The sequence below is a fragment of the Stegastes partitus genome, unplaced genomic scaffold, assembly GCF_000690725.1.
Source record: "Stegastes partitus isolate 25-593 unplaced genomic scaffold, Stegastes_partitus-1.0.2 Scaffold439, whole genome shotgun sequence".
Taxonomy (NCBI): Eukaryota; Metazoa; Chordata; class Actinopteri; family Pomacentridae; genus Stegastes; species Stegastes partitus.
In genome coordinates this window covers 223094-237369 of record NW_007578170.1, presented here as the reverse complement: position 1 = coordinate 237369, position 14276 = coordinate 223094, and the positions used below count along the sequence as shown (strand labels likewise).

General features: G+C 42.3%; 1 protein-coding gene across 1 annotated transcript in view; it reads left to right on the top strand.

Moving 5' to 3' along the window:
* The window catches only part of nbas (NBAS subunit of NRZ tethering complex), a 232923-nt gene that overhangs the window by 157554 nt on the left and 61093 nt on the right, over nucleotides 1–14276 (top strand). Inside the window, exons 40-42 of the mRNA XM_008286182.1 lie at nucleotides 5053–5393; nucleotides 8850–9068; nucleotides 12962–13164. Of these exons, the coding sequence (XP_008284404.1) occupies nucleotides 5053–5393; nucleotides 8850–9068; nucleotides 12962–13164 (763 nt within the window). The remainder of the gene's footprint in view (nucleotides 1–5052; nucleotides 5394–8849; nucleotides 9069–12961; nucleotides 13165–14276) is intronic.

Below are 14276 nucleotides of genomic sequence, written 5' to 3'. Positions count from 1 at the left end.
TACTTTGATGTCGCATCTTTTTGTGTTGATTTTGCATATTTTCATGTTTTTTCGCACACTTTCGTTTCGATTTTGTGTCTTTTTGTGTTGATTTTTAGCCTTTCTGGAGATTTTTCATCTTTTTTACGGCCTGTTTGTGTTCTTTAGCTGTCATGTTGCATCTTTTTGAGGTATTTTTTCATCTTTTCTGTTGTTTGTGCGTACTTCACTGTGAGGAAACAGATGAAACGCTTCCCTTCTGGACCTCCACGTACCAGATTTAATCTCTATTCTGGTCCTTGGTTTTAATATCTCTACATCTGAAAGGTTAAAGCGGTCAAAGCGGTGAATATTTCCCCCTAAACGAGGCGCCGACGTCTTTGTCTAGCTGCAGTGCTGAGTGGCAGCGTGGCGGGATCTGCGGCAGGCTGCGTGGTGTCACCGCCGCCGGCTGAAGAGCAGAAACTTTGCTGCGTCCGGGCGAAGGTGGCGTCTCCGCTCGCCGAAGTTCAGGAAAGGTCGGCGGGTGTCAGCTGCGCTTTCACGCCTCACTTCCTCCTTCTGCTGCTCGCGGCGTCGCAGCTTTTACCGCTGACACATGTCTCTGTTTAACACACACACACACACACACACACACACACACACCTCAAAGTTCAGTTTTACATAAAATAAGTGGATTCACTTGCGGCTGAACTTTACTTTGGGTTTATCAGCAGCTCGACAGAAGAGGATCCTGGATCACACAGACGCTGTGAATAAATCCTCTGTGGACGTTCTAGATGCTCCTCAGAGCGCCGACTGATCCCACCTGCAGATTTATTAGTTCAGATGAGCCATAAAGCAACAGCAGCAGCTGTTATCAGCAGCAGATTAAATCACTGGAAGCTGATTATTTATCCTGAACTGATCAAAGCGGCCGAACATTCAGAGGATTTCTCTAAAACACGGCGATGTGAGCCGCTGATATCGAGTCTGTTTGTGCTGATTTCACGTCTTCATCTGCTGTTTGCAGGTTTTTGTGTCTTTTTATCTCTTTTTGTTGGACTTTTGCCCGTTTTATTATCTTTTTCCACTTGTTTCATGTCTTTGTGGCCACGTCGTGTCCTTCTATCTTGTGTTTGTGTGTTCTGTGGAGATGCAAACCTTTCTGTGGTGACTTTGCATCTTGTCTTCCTGTGTTTGCGCTTTTGTTGGCATTTTAGTTATTCACATCGTGTTTGCATCATTTGTTTTCGTGTGTTTGCGTCTTTTCTTCATGTGTTTACGTGTCTTTGTTTTCATTATTTTATGTTTTTGTGGGGACTTTACTTCTTTTCTTCGTGTGTTTACGTCCTTTTGTGTTTTTTTTGTAGTGGTTTTGCATCTCTTTTTAATTTATCCTGAAATGATTGGAGCAGAGCAGCTGCACATATTTACATGATTTCTGAAGATATATATCAACCGGTGCATATCAGATGATAAAAACTATGAAAATGACTCAGTTTTTATTTTTGAAATGACTTGAAAATGATCCAAAATGACTAAAAGTTGATAAAAATGACAGAAAATCTTTTCAAACTGACTCAAAACTTCTGCAAAATAAAATAAAAATCTTCTAATTTTTTTTATAAACTGATAAAATGGCTCAAATGTTTTCCAACAGACTTGAAAATGATCCAAAATAACAAAAACTGATTGATGGAGGATGTCCAAAATGCCTCAAATTTGTCCAAAACAACACAAACCGTGTTGAAAATAAATCAAAAATCCCTCCAGATTCGTCCAAAATGACTTAAAATTCGCCCCAATTGGTCACAAACTTCCCAGAATGACTCAAAGCTGTTGGAAATGACTGAACATGAGTCCAAAGTATTTTTTAAAAATGACTAAACTGATGCAAAATGAGTCTAAAATTAGTTTTTATAAATTCAAACTGTGAGTGAATCAACCAAAGTGTGTCCGGTGGTCTCAGTCCAACGTCCCCTCTGACTCCTGACTCTGGTTCTGCTAAACCTCGTGCCTTCGTGACCTCGACTCGCTTCAGAACTTTTCGTTTCACCTCCTGAGTGGAAGCCGGCAGCAGCGTCGGTGCGTCTCGTCCTCTCAGACGAGGATTCGTGACATTAGCGCCTCAGAACTCGGTGTTCTCTCAGGCTGAAGCCAGCAGACGTTCACGCTGTGTGTCACGCTGACGGCAGCCTGTTAGCTTCGTCCTGTCGGACTTCACGGCGCCGCAGCGACCAGAGAAAACCTGCTGGACCGAAGTCTGAGCTGCTCCTCAGATATAAAGTCATCAGCAGACGGGCGGTCGAGTTCCTCAGAGAGACTCAACCTGCAGCTTGATTAGTCCGAATGAATCACAAACCAACAAACAGCGAAACATCTGGAGCCTGGTTGTTTTCTGCTGAAACAAAAGCCTCTAAAGCTTCAGAAAATGACTCCACATGTGACTACAGTGGATCAAAATTGTCAACAATGCTTTAAAATTCTGCAAAATTTACCAAATAACTCAAATTTATTGGTGCAACATGAACGCATTCATGTAAAACGCCTCAAACCCGTCGAAGGTTACTCAAACTTTGTCCGTCACGTCGAAAAGTGACTTAAAATTTGCTGAAAGTCCCTCAAAAGGAGTCTGTTTGTCTACAAAACATCAAAACGTGTCCAAAATAACCAACAGTTTGTTCAAAATGTCCAAAATTTAAGAACTTTTTGACAAATTCTGCGTCATCCAATCAAATTTTTGCCAGTTTATATAAATGTTGAGTCATTTTGGACCCATTTTCAGTCATCTGATGGACTTCTGGATGTGAGTTATTATTGAGTTAAATGACTCATATGTGTCCTAATTAATCTGAAATCTGTCTAAAATGGTTCACATTTGTCCAACAGGAGCTAAAACCTGCACAAAACAACCCAAGATGACTCATATGTGTCTACAATGAGTCAGACTTTGTCATAACGTTGTCCAAGATGATGAAAAATTACCACAAATAACTAAATAATTATATAAAACGCCTCAAACCTGTTGAAAATGATTCAGAATTGGTCAAAAATGAGTAAATAACACAATTATTTTGCGTTATGTGGGACAATTTTGCTTAAAGTTGGATGAGTTTGAGGCATTTTTGACAAAGTTTGATTAATTTAGAGACAAACGTGGATCATTTTAGACAAATGGATTCACTTTGGACACATTTTCAGTGACTTTGATTGAGTTTTAAAAACACTTCCAGTCATTGTGGGCACATTTAAAGTCAGACTTCAGCTCAGTTTCTACAGCGTGAAGTTCAGAGTGCAGAAGTTTTACCCCTTTTTGGGGACAATTTTGCTCAATGTTGGACAAGATAAGGGAATTTTTTAGACAAATTTTGATCATTTTAGTAAATATTGATCAACTGTTTACAGGTTTATCAACATTTTTATAACACTTGATCAAAGTGACTCTAAATGTGTCCAGAATGTGATCAACCTCCTAAAAGTGACTAAATCTGCCCAAAATGACTCCATATTTGTCTACAGCGAGTCAGAACGTGTAAAAATGCCTCAAACGTGTCGAAAATCACTCAAAATTGGTCCGAAATGAGAAAATAGAAAAGTAATTTTGAGATATTTGGGACAATTTTATGTAATATTGGAAGCGTTGAGTCGTTTTTGATCCACTGTTTTCAGGTTTCTCAGCATTTTTCTAAACTAACACTTGATCAAAGTGACTCTAAATGTGTCCAGAATGTGAGAAACCTCCTAAAAGCGACTTTAAATCTGCTCAAAATGATCCACGTTTGTTTACAATGAGTCCAAAAGCTTCAGACGTGTCCACAGTGAGACAAAGCTGCAGCTCCGTCCTGGTGCAGCCCATCTAAACGCTGCACATGTCGCTGCTCTCCGCCTGGTTCGTGCGCTGAGCCTCCACGTTAAATATTTAGAGGCCAGACTGCCGCCCTGTTGCCACAGTAATGCGTCTGGCGGCTGCGACGCCACCAGACAGCAGCGCTTCCACGCGAAGCCTTTTGTTGTCGGCTCTTTAGCGTCTCCTGAGCTTTTCTCTGTGATGGAATATTGAACACGGTGTGCACATCAAACCGCCTCCTGCATGCTCGCCGCATGTAAACACACAAGTAGAACACGCGAGGCTTCAGAGAACACGACGCAACGCTGCAGCGCTTCTCACGACTACAACCCGCCGTGGAGAGTAAACAAGTAAACGCTGAATACAACAAGATCAGCGCTGTGAATGTAAAACGGCTCCGTGCAGCGCTGCTCTGCTCCCACAGCTCCTGCAACACATCCTGGAGTCTGATCCGGAAACAACCGGCGCCGTCTGAGACGAGTCCAACCAACTGTGTTCAAATGGAAATATCACTCTGAGGAAGAAGAAGAGGAAGTCACAGGGAGACACATTAGTAGTAGAGCGACAATGTGTTGAGTGTAATCACAGTAATCTGCTCTGCTCATCAGTAGGAAGATGTTTCACCACAACAGCAACACAAATGAGACACAAACTGACAAAAACAACACAAAACGCGACAACAAAAGGCACAAAATTACACAAAATTACAAAAAAAAGAAACATAAAATGACAAATATGAGACATAAATTGACAAAAACAACACAAAACGCAACAAAAAAGGCACAAAATTACACAAAATTACAAAAAAATTAAACATAAAATGACAAAAATGAAACACAAACTGACAAAAACAACACAAAACGTGACAATAAAAGGCACAAATTGACAAAAATGAGATGCAACATGACACAGGACTGTGGGTCTGAACCAGTCGTGACTTCTTCGATGCGTTTTTTACATAATCTAATTTCAGCAAACTGTTTATTTTTGGAGATTTAGTTTAAACATTAACTGATTCTTTCTGACTTGTGGCTGATGAATGCTGTCATTTGGGAGATTTTTCTGTTTTAAAGACGCACTTCTTCAACCTGCTGGTGGGTTTTGGGACTCAGAGGATTTAAGTTCTGAATATTTAAATATGGCCGCCTGTCGGTGCTGTTTTAGGTCCAACAGCTAAAGAGGAGGATCAGCAGCTGGGTCGTCGTTATCGTCCTCATGTTGTCATTTCTCCTCCGTCCCTGCAGGTCTGAACTACCGGAAGCTGACTGACGAGTCCTCCGACCCGCTCGCCGCGCTGGAGCCGGTCCTGACCAGTCAGAACGTCCTGTCCGTCTCCAAACTGGCCAATCGGCTGCCTCGGCCCGGCGCCGGCGGAGCCACGCTAACCTCCAGCGCCGTCCACGCCGTCTGGCTGCAGAAGCTCTTCTGGAAGGGCGACCCTCAGCTGCTGAAGAGGGCGCCGCTCAGCGAGCAGGACTTCCTGCACGCCTACGACACCTGCGCCAAATACCTGGACCGGCTGCTTCCTGCCGACGCCGTCCACTTCCTGGACAGCATCACCTTCTCACCGGACGCAGCCGAGCAGGTAGGACGAGTCGGTCCAGAAGAACCAGCTGGTTCTTTGTCTGCAGGAACTTCAGAATATTTAGCGAAGCCAGCGGAGGAAGTTCATGTAGCTGCAGGTTTCTGTTCTGAGACGAATTTGAGTCCTTTTGGGGAAAAAAATTGAGTCTCTCTGAAAATGTTTTAAATGATTTTAAACATTTTGAAACAGACAACAAATGTCCAGAATGTCTTAAAGTTTTTCCAAATTAACTCAAAACATTGTCCAAAATGACAAAAATCACTTCAGATATGTCCAGAATAACTCAGAAGTGTCCACACACATCCACAATGACTCAGAAAATCCTAAAAGACGTTTAAAATCACTTAAAAGTGTTCCATACACACGGTGCTTGTCAGGAATAATTCCAAAATCTCCAAAATGGCACAAAATNTGTTCCATACACACGGTGCTTGTCAGGAATAATTCCAAAATCTCCAAAATGGCACAAAATTATTTAAGTGATCCTTATTTTTGTGTTATTTATTTCGACTTTTCCTCTGGGTGGTGGGTTGTACAGCCGTCTGGGACATCGTTTGTTGTTGTGTTTGTTAAAGTAAAACTCAAAAAAAAAAAAAAAAAGTTTTGAAATAGAAAATTATTTAAAATATATCCAAAATTAGTCAGAAAATCCTAAAAGGTGTTTAAAATCAATTAAAATCTGTTTAGAATTAATCAAAAACTCCATAATGGCTCAATTCTTTCCAAAATGACACAATTACATAAAATTTGTACAAACTAATCAAAATAAGTCCAAGATGACGTGAAGCTTGAACAGAATGATTTAAAATTTTCACTAAAATGACAAAAATGCTGCTTAAAATCCCTTAAAATCTGTTTAGAATGACTCAGCAACTTCAAATTGGCTTAAAATTATTTCCAAAATGACACAAAGCTTCTACAGAATGATTTAAAATGTTCTAAAATGACAAAAAAAAATACTGTTTGAAATGACTTAAAATCTGTCCAGAATGTCTCAGAATGTGTCCAAAATTAGGAGAGAAGATGTGTTCCTCCTCCTAAATGTCATGTGTCTGTCTGCTGTCCTGATGAAGTTCTTCCAGAACCTCCTCAGAACCATCTGGTGTCAGGTTCTACCAGAACTCAGATGTGTTCTTCCTCCTAAATGTCATCATGTGTCTATCTGCTGTACTGATGAAGTTCTGAGGCTCAGAAATGATGGAAAAAGTCCATTAAAGTGATGAATCTGGACCCTCCTCTGTGGACTTCAAGGACCTGGAACTCTGGAACATTCACAGTGTGAAGGTAGAACTCTGGTCAGTAGATAAAGGTGCTGCAGATACAGAACCAGATGTTCTGGAGGAGGTTCTGGTTGTTCGGTTCAGGTTTGGAGGACGTTTGTGCAGATTTGTCTGATTTTTTTCTCGGTATGAATCAGCGCTGTCAGAGCGGAGCTTTATTTTTACTCTGCGCCGGCCGACAGTTTGTAATTTCGGCTCAGAAGGCGGTTGCTTCCAGCGGCTCTCATTGTGTCAGAGAAAAGGATTGTGGGGATTTTCAATCACTACATCAAACTGTCTCAGTTCTCTCTCTCGCCTCCGGCTCGGTTTTCTTTTTTTTTTGGACGAACCTCTCCTAATTTCAAACGCATTATTCCGTCCACGTCGCTCCCCGCTGCCTCCGAGCGCTCGCCAGTCATGATTTATAAAAGAAATTATGAAATTCCACCAGAAACGTCAGCCTCGTAATTACAGCGCTGTGAAAAATTGTCCTGCAGTCGACTTAAAGTGCCTCGGTGCACCTTATCAATAGTAACCCACTGCTCCTCTTTCTCTCTCCACGCCGCCTTCCCGCCGCCGTCGCGCTGCACTACTTCCATTTTTTTCCGTTTTCATGCCTCCGATTCGCCGCTTCAGAGCCAATTAAACTCCGATTCCCAGCAGGCTCTGTTTTCCCTCTGTGGCCTTTTACATGCAGATTACCTCTCAGGAAGACTCTCCGCTTCCCTTTTTTCTGTCCTGTTTGAACCCTCAAAGGGAGAATCTTGTCGGTTCTGGCTGCTCGGTTCCTCTGACCTTTCGCTCCGGCACAGATTGATCCGACTGGGACTCGGCCAGCCTCCTGCTGGAGGTGTGTTTTGAAGGGAAGCAGAGCGTCGGCTGCCTCTGAAGTATTGATCTCAGGTCGCCTCTTTGCTCGGCTCCAGCCTCCTTTCAAACCCGATGGTACCTGGATCTGTGGGGAACACGTTCTCACACTTCAGAGGAACCCTGTGCGTTTGTCGAGGAGCTCAGTGACGCTCCAGGTCCAGCAGAGAGCGGTTCTGGTTCAGTCTGACGAGTACAGCTGCTGCCACAGAGGAACCGTTTTTACAAGAGAGTCATTTTGTCAAACGGTTTTTTAAAAAATCGCCCAAAGGTGCCTCAAGGAACCATCGAAAAATGGTAAAATGACCTCAAAACGACATTTTAAAGAGCGGTTCCTTCAAACGGTTGTTTAAAGAACCATCTCGTCAAACAGTTCTACCCCAATGGTGCCTCAAAGAACCACGAAGAAATGGTTCCTTTAGACACCATGAGTGGAACTTCAGCAACAACTGTTTATTTAAACAATCATTCCTTCAAATGGTTCTTTACAGATTTCCTGAAGGCGCCTCAAAGAACCTTCACACTCGGTTCCTTTAGTCAACATGAATGGTGCTCCGAGAACCTCAGCAAACAGGTTCTTTCAAGAAGAAGAACTTCTGTTTTCAGGCTTGAATAATCATTCATTATTGGCATTTTGTGACAAACTGGAATCATTGTCGACACGTTGAAGGCATTTTTGACAGTTTTTAATCTTATTTTGGGTCATTTTGAGTCAATTTAGACAAATTTAAGCAATTTTGGACAAATTTTAAGTCCTGTTAGATCAGTTTGAAGTCAAACTAATCAAAAAGTGGAACCTTGTCTGGTCCAACTTCACCACATCAGGTTCTCCTGATGTTAGAGCCTCAACAGTTGGTGAAATGTGACCAGAGACTGGATTCTAGTAGAACCATGGACCCATCCATGGATAGACTTTGTGCCATTTTTAAGAGCCAATAAATGAGAATCTCTTCTCTCTGCTGGACCTGTTCGATCATTACAGTCTGATGGAAACTGTTCTGTGTTAAAAACCACATTTATTTATTTATTCATTTAGTAAAGAAAGCTGCTGTGAACTTCATGGCTGTGGGAGTTTTGTTTCTGGAGGTATTGAACCCTGAAAATGGCTTCCAGCTACGATGATGTGGTAAAAATAAAACAAAATCCAAATAGAAAAATATGAAATTCTTGAAATCCAACTGAAATGTTTTGTAGAACTTGTTCTTTGGCTCCAGTGATGAAGTCAATCTGATGCAGCAGCATGTTTCTGACTCCTGTCTGAACTGACCTTCATGTAAAGTTTTAACTTTTCCAACCTCCTCCTCGTCTCTCTTCTGCTTCCCGCCTCCAGCTGAGCGTCCAGACGAGGTCGGAGGTGATAAAACGAGCCACCAAAGCCCTGCGACAGCTGGCCGAGAAGAGCCGGAGGAGGGACGGCGGCGCGGAGCAGGACGCCTCCGACCCGGCGGGGATGACGTTTGACGAGGCTCTGACTCACCTGCAGCAGTCCCAGGCTCACCTGGACAGCCTGAGTCACAGCTTCATCCAGTCGCTCAGAGACAGCCAGCAGGTACAGCAGCTCCCTGGACGAGACTCACCAAACGACTGAGCCTCCGAACCCAAAACCTGACGGCCAGTTTCACAAGTCACACTGTGTTTAATAAAATAGTCTCCAGAATGACACCGTTTATCAGCCAGAAGTGTAAAAACACAAAGATTCAACCTCCAGACAGTCACTGAATGCTGAGTCGAAAAATCAGCACATCTGAGCTTAAAACCGGAATAATTCACCAAACTCACTTTATTTATTTAAAAATTCAACAAAAATAAGCTGTTTAAAACAAAAAAACAACATTAAATTAGTTAAAATTTAGACTTTCTATCATGAATTTGACTTTTTGTCTCATAATTCAGATTTTTTATTATATTTTTGACTTTTTATTTAATAAGTTTGACTCTTTATCTCAGAATTATTCGTATTTTTAACTATATTTCATAATTGCAGCTTTTTATTTTATAATTCTATAATGTTCATTTCATCATTTTGACTTTTTGTCATAGTTTTGGTTTTCAATTTCAGAATTCTACCTTCTTACCTGTGAATTTGACCATTTATATTATATCCATTATATTATTTAAACCCTTTATTTTCTTACTTGCTTTGCGTGACATTCGTCCAAAATGACAAGAAATAAAAAGACCAAAATGACTCAAATGCGTCAAACCTGTATGAAGTTAGAGATTAAGATTTACAAAACGCTTTAAAAAATGTCAAAATCCCTAAAAAAATGTTTAAAAAAACATTGGGAAATCTGTCAGACACTTTAGAATGACGAAATAGTGATTTAAAATTTGGCCAAAATTTTTAAAAAATAATCATAATAATTATAAAATCTGTCAAATATTTTAAAACAAGCCAATGAATAATTCAAAATTTCCCAAAATGTCTAAAAAAAAATTTTAAATATGAGAATATCTGTGAAATGCTTCAAAACTTGTAAATAATGATTTAAAAATTGTCCAAAATGGCTCAAACTTGTCAAAAAATAGATAAATTTAAATTTCTCAAATGATGCAAATTCATCCAAAATGACCAAAAAAATAAAAATAGGCCAAAGTGACTCAAATGCCTAAAAACAGTACGAAGTAAAGTTACACAAAGATGNTGAGTCAAAAATGGTCCGGAATGAGTCAGAAATGGTCCAAGATGAGTAAAAAATGGTCCAGACTGAGTCAAAAATTGTCCAAGATGAGTTAGAAATGGTCCAAATTAGTCAAAAATGGTCCGAGATGAGTAAAAAATGGTCCAAAACAACAATAAATGTGTCAAAAAATACTCAAAAATTGTCTTAAACGCCTGAAACATTCTCCAAAATGTGTCCAAATCAATTTAAAAATGGTCCAAAAATAACGTGCAAACGGTCCAGAATCCCTCAACATGTGTCCGAGTGTCCGTCTCTCTGGTTGTGGATCCTGACGGACCAATGGGTGAGCGTCTCTGTCAGGCCCGGATATCGTCGGAGCCTCTGATTGGTCAGATGAAGGCGCTCCAATCACCTTCATTACATTCTGCCTCATTTCCTGCTTTTTCACGGCTGCTCAATGGTGCACGCTGCAGATAAATGGCACCTGCACCCACGTGCACGCCGGAGGAGGCCTCGTGCACGTGCGCGCACACACACTGTCACTAATGAACACACACACACACACACACACACACACACACTCCGTCACTAATGAACACATGCACACGTTCTTCCCCTTTTTTCTCTGATTCATTATCTTTTTATAATTAATGCAGCCTGATACAGCTGTTCCCCTCCAGCTCTCACTCTGCACACACACACACACACACACACACACACACACACCAGCCATGTGTGTGTGTGTGTGTGAACATTGTGTATTCATGGAGCTTCTCTTTTCCTTGAACGTGCCACTCAGCGTTCCTGCCTGTGACTCTGCCTCCATGCAGCGGCCCTGTTGTGTGTCTGTTGTGCGTCTGCGTTGTGTGTGTGTGTGTGTGGCAGCTATGAATGAGGCGCCGGTGTTTTCGGCGCGTCGCAGCCTCCGGCGGCGGCAGCAGGCGTACCTGAGCCCGGCGCTAATGGCCGTCCTTTGTATCTGTCAGAGCCGCTCTGCCTTCTGAGGAGGGAAGTCAGGCGGCGACGACGCAATCAAGAAAAACGCTGCGTCGCATCTCCTGCCTTCTGCAGGATCATTTGTATGTTGCAGCCGTGCATGTGCTGCACGTGTGTGTTGGTGTGCAGATACAGTCCCAGCAGCAGCAGCAGCAGCAGCAGAGTGCAGTCGAGTCAGGGGAAATCACCTTTCTCTTTTTTTCTTTTACACTTTCCTTTCTGGCTTTGTGAAAAATGGCCTCCAACATACACAACAGACACACACACACATANTCGATGGATTCCTTTTAGTTTTGTTGGTTAAAACACAAACCTCCAAACCTCCAGAACCCGTTGGTTTCTGTTCACGGCCTGATCAGCGCGTCCTGAGGTCACCTTCAGCTGGACGTGCAGATGGCTGCTGCGTGTACTCGTCGTGTTTGTGTACATGTCGTGTGTTAGTTCCTTTCAGCTCCGTGGGGCGGTGATGTAAATACGAGCCTCGCCGGACGCTCCTGAATCTCATTAGGCGAAGTCACGCTGTCACCTGTGTTCAGAGGCGACGTGGCGCTGCAGCCACGGCCGAGCCCAGCGTTGCTACGAGACAGAAAACTGGTCATTTCTGACCCAGAGTTAATAATGTTTAGCCCCAGTTTCATCTGTCTGAAGCACAACTACATTACAGGCAGCGCTGCAGAGCCACCAGCGCTGTTCCTCCGTCATGTGGCGCCTGCTGCAGGAAGAGATTGTCTCCTTGGAGATGATGAAAACGATAAAAGAGGCAGGAGAGGCCAGATAAGGCATCAGACGTCTCCAACGTGGCTGGAAACTGGTCCATGAAGACTCTAAATGCGTCTCAGATGTTAGACAAACTTTTCCAAAACGTGTCAGCAGTGACGCAGTGTGTCTAGAATATCTGAAATTCTGTCCAAACTCCCTCAAAGTGTGTCCCAGATTTCTCAAATACTGTCCAAAATGCATCAAAGGTTTCCATAATTACTTAAAATTTGTGGAAAATTACTGAAAAGTTTGGCAAAATTGCTCAGAAAATTGCTTGGCACAAATTTGTGAAATAGGAAAGACTCAAAAATCATCCAAATCATCCTCAAACTTCGCACAAAGTTTTCCAGAATTCCTAAAGAATATCCAAAAGGCTTCATTAATATCAAAAGAACTATTTTAAAATGTGACTCAAACGTGTCCCAAATAATGTAAATGTGACTGATATGACTCAAACTTTGCTAAAAATGTCAAGAAATAGGCCAAGGTCCCAAAAAACATGTCCATAATGGTTTAATGATAACCGGAAATGACTGAAGACGTCCAGGATGAGACAAAAGTCATCAGAATTTAGCTCAAATGGTTCAAACTTGTCCAATCATGATTTAAATTAGTCTAAAATAACAAAAAATAAACTGACCTCTTTTGTCCAAAACTTGTCAAAAATGTCTCATACTTGTACAAAGTTGTTTTGTTTTTTTAATATCATAAACGTGTCCTAAATTACTTGAAATGGTCCACACTTGTTCAACTTTCCTTCGTAACACGTCAAAAATTCCTGAAAACTTGCCTGAAACTTGTTTAAAACGACTCACATCTTGTTGACTAACTCCATCTGCTCCTGTCTGTATTGAAGTCTGGTTTTAGGTTTTCGAAGACTCGTCCTGGAGGCGGATTCTCCAGACCTCCTCCACCACAGATACATATTTTCTGTCACATATTTTATTCTCTCCTTTCCCTGCCGTCGTCTCTTTTTGAGTCCCGTCTTCTTCCCGGCTGCTTTATTCGGCGCCTGTTTCCTTTATTATGTGTCTGATGAACTGCCGTCTGGTTTCTGTTCCAGGAGCAGCACCGCCGCTACGGTCGACTCTACGATCTGTCCCGATCCGACAGGGCCGGGGTTTGCCGGCTGGCCGTCACCATGGCGACGGACGGGCAGCCTCTGGATCTGATTGGACAGCTGCTGTCAGTGGCCGTCGGACCGTCGGACCTGTCGGTCAGGACCGTGCTTCAGGAGGCCGTGGAGAACGTGGTGGCGGCTCTCAGGTACGAACGATGTAGACCTGAAAGAGACCTGAAACTGGTTCACAGGGGCTCAACGTTCGTCCAAACTGACTTAGAACGTGTCTAAAGAGAGTCAGTCGAGTCTAAAAGTTATTCAGAGTGTCTCAAATTTGTAGAAAATTACTGGAAACTTTTTGGAAATTGCTCATAAATTGATCAAAATTACATAAAACTTCCCCAAACGAGACCAATTTGACTCGTAATAGGTCCAAAATAGTGCAAAATCTGCTAAAATTCCTCAAAAGATGTTTAAAATTACTCCAAATTTGTGTAAACTGACTGAAAATTTGCACCAAATGATGGCGCCGATTAGCTTAGCTTAGCTTAGCTTAGCTTTAGAAGTCTTAAATTAGCAGAAGCTCTTAAACAATTCTCGTGTTGTTTAAACAACAAGAGAATTATTTTGTTTGTGCTCAAAAAGACATGTTGACATTTAAAACAGGAGATTTCAATCACAAACCTTTCATACTTTATTAATATTTAAAGTGTTCTACAGACTTTTTACTGAACCTGGAAGCTTCAGGTCTCATTATAGCGACTGAACGACTGAACCTCCGTCATCCGGCAGCTTAAAGCTTCATCACCAAATGGCTGCAGGTGGATTTTCTAATAATTCTTCTGAATCTTTACGTTCTGCTGCTTGTTTGTGCCGATAAACGGGTTAATAATAGGAGACGCTCGACGCCCACCGACACAAACAGCAACTCGCGTCTTCGTCTGATCGTCTCTCGCTGTCACACTTTGCCAAACGGCATCACCGTCAGCGCGCTGCAGCTTCTGACCTGTCTGCTCACATTACACACCCAGACCTGCTCCACGACGTGTTTTAACCTGAAACAGGCGTTACGGAGCACTGAAGGCCTCGGAGCCTCGACCCGATGCTCAGCGTTCTGTAAATAGACGCCGTGGCGCTGCTGCTGCCAGACGCTCGCTGAGTTCCTGTTTTATCAGCATCTTCCTGCTGCTGAGGTGATTCAGGACGACGTCTCTGCAGAGACAGTTTGAAATCAGCTGGAAGAAGCTGCAAAAAAATGGCCATGATTTCAAGATTGTGCATAATTTTTGTCAGTATTTTTTGTAAAAAAGTGAAAAAC